At 58.8% G+C, this 1,501-nt stretch overlaps 1 protein-coding gene across 1 annotated transcript; it reads right to left on the bottom strand.

Moving 5' to 3' along the window:
- Window positions 1–322: 322 nt before the first annotated feature.
- TraAM80_09692 (uncharacterized protein) lies at window positions 323–1,438 on the bottom strand (the record flags this gene model as incomplete). The annotated part of the gene is made up of 1 exon (XM_029386360.1): window positions 323–1,438. The coding sequence occupies one exon, from the start codon at window positions 1,436–1,438 to the stop codon at window positions 323–325; it is 1,116 nt and encodes a 371-aa protein (XP_029233772.1).
- Between the last annotated feature and the right edge of the window lie 63 nt (window positions 1,439–1,501).

The following is a 1,501-nucleotide window of genomic DNA, read 5'->3' as shown; positions in this document are numbered from 1 at the left end:
CTTCCCGCACAGCCCAATCCAGGAAGAAGCAGGGAAAGAAAGGCCGCCCACCGAAAGCAATCAAAACCAAAACAAATGAAATGATTAAAGCAGTTACGGTGCTCTACCCATGCAGCCAAGCAGGACGGCAGCGGCCCCTCAACAGCAAAATAATTAAAACAAAAAGGAGGACCAACGGGCTGCATGAGTGTGCGTGCATGCATGAGCACATTACGTGTGTGCCTCGTGGGGTGGGGCGAGGGCGACAGTCCGTGCGGGAGGACACACACAAAGAGAGAGAAATATATATATTTAAGCGAAGGACGAGCTGCGCACCGCTCCCTCACGCCGCCGCCATCGCAGCAGCCACCGCACACGCAAGAAGCAGAAGAAGCGCAACGGGGGAGGTGCAGTGCGAGGCCGCGCTGCCGCCGTCACTGTCGCCGGGCACCGGCTTCGCCGCATTAGTGCCAACGCTGATGGTGGCTGGCGCTGCTGTTGTTCCCTCCACACCGCCTTTCGCTGCATCGTCCACCGCGCGCCTTTCAGCCTCACCGCTGGCAGCACCGCCACCAACCGCAGGGGAATTTTGTTGAGTTGCCCCCGCGTGGCCCCCAACAACTGTCGTTTGAGTGTTTTGTGTGACGTCCTCAACTCGCGCTTCTCCTCCTTTCCCCTCATTCGCCTTTGATTGACCGTCGGCCGACGTCGTTTTCTCTTCGGCCTCCCCTGACTGCCCGGTCGGCGGTGTTGGTGCGTTTGGTGTTGCAGGCGGAGACGGTGGAGAAGCTGCTGCTTTTTGTTGTTGTTCTGCCGCAATTCCCTTCGGTTTTTCCTTCCTTTCACCACTTCCTCCCACGTTCATATTTTCCTTCGTTGGTGGAGAAGACACCGACGTTGTAGGCTCGCCAACATCCCTTTTTTGTCCTTCAGCTGACTGAGTCGCTGGTTGTGATGCTGGCACCGGGAGGGAGACTGTTTTGTCCGTACGCGTTGCTCCATCTTCGGTTGGGCTTGTGCTGCCGCCTGACTGGGAAGTGCTTCCTGCACCGTCCTTCCCTGGTGGTGAAACTTGCTTCAACTCCAACGACTGTCCCCTCCCCGAGTCTCCCCCCCTTTTTGAATGTGCGCCATCAGTTTGTGATACTCCAGGTGCGCCCGTACTACGCTGCTCATTTTGCGTTTCTTGTTGAGCTTTTTCGTCGGTATCGGTGACAGTGTTTGCCTTCCCATCCTGACGTTCCTCAGTCTCTCCCTGCAGACTCGCCCGCAGCCGCTGCACAAACTCCGGCTTGCGGCCGCAGTACTGCCCCTCAATCTCCGCCTCGCTCATGTCCCTCGCGACCGCCCTCAAGTCCCTCCAGTCACTCTCCGTGCAGTAGCCGCCACCCCACGCACCGACACCGCCGCCGCAGCACAGCGCGCAGAGGGCACACACCAACAGCACACGGCCAGCCATCCCCACTCTTGTCACCGCAGCAAAGACACACACACGCACAGTCTAGCGAGGGGCAGAGAGAAG

The sequence above is a fragment of the Trypanosoma rangeli genome, assembly GCF_003719475.1.
Source record: "Trypanosoma rangeli strain AM80 chromosome Unknown Tra_15.4_contig_00652, whole genome shotgun sequence".
Lineage (NCBI taxonomy): Eukaryota > Euglenozoa > Kinetoplastea > Trypanosomatida > Trypanosomatidae > Trypanosoma > Trypanosoma rangeli.
The sequence above is the reverse complement of the archived record's forward strand: the minus strand, read 5'-3'. Positions and strand labels throughout refer to the sequence as shown.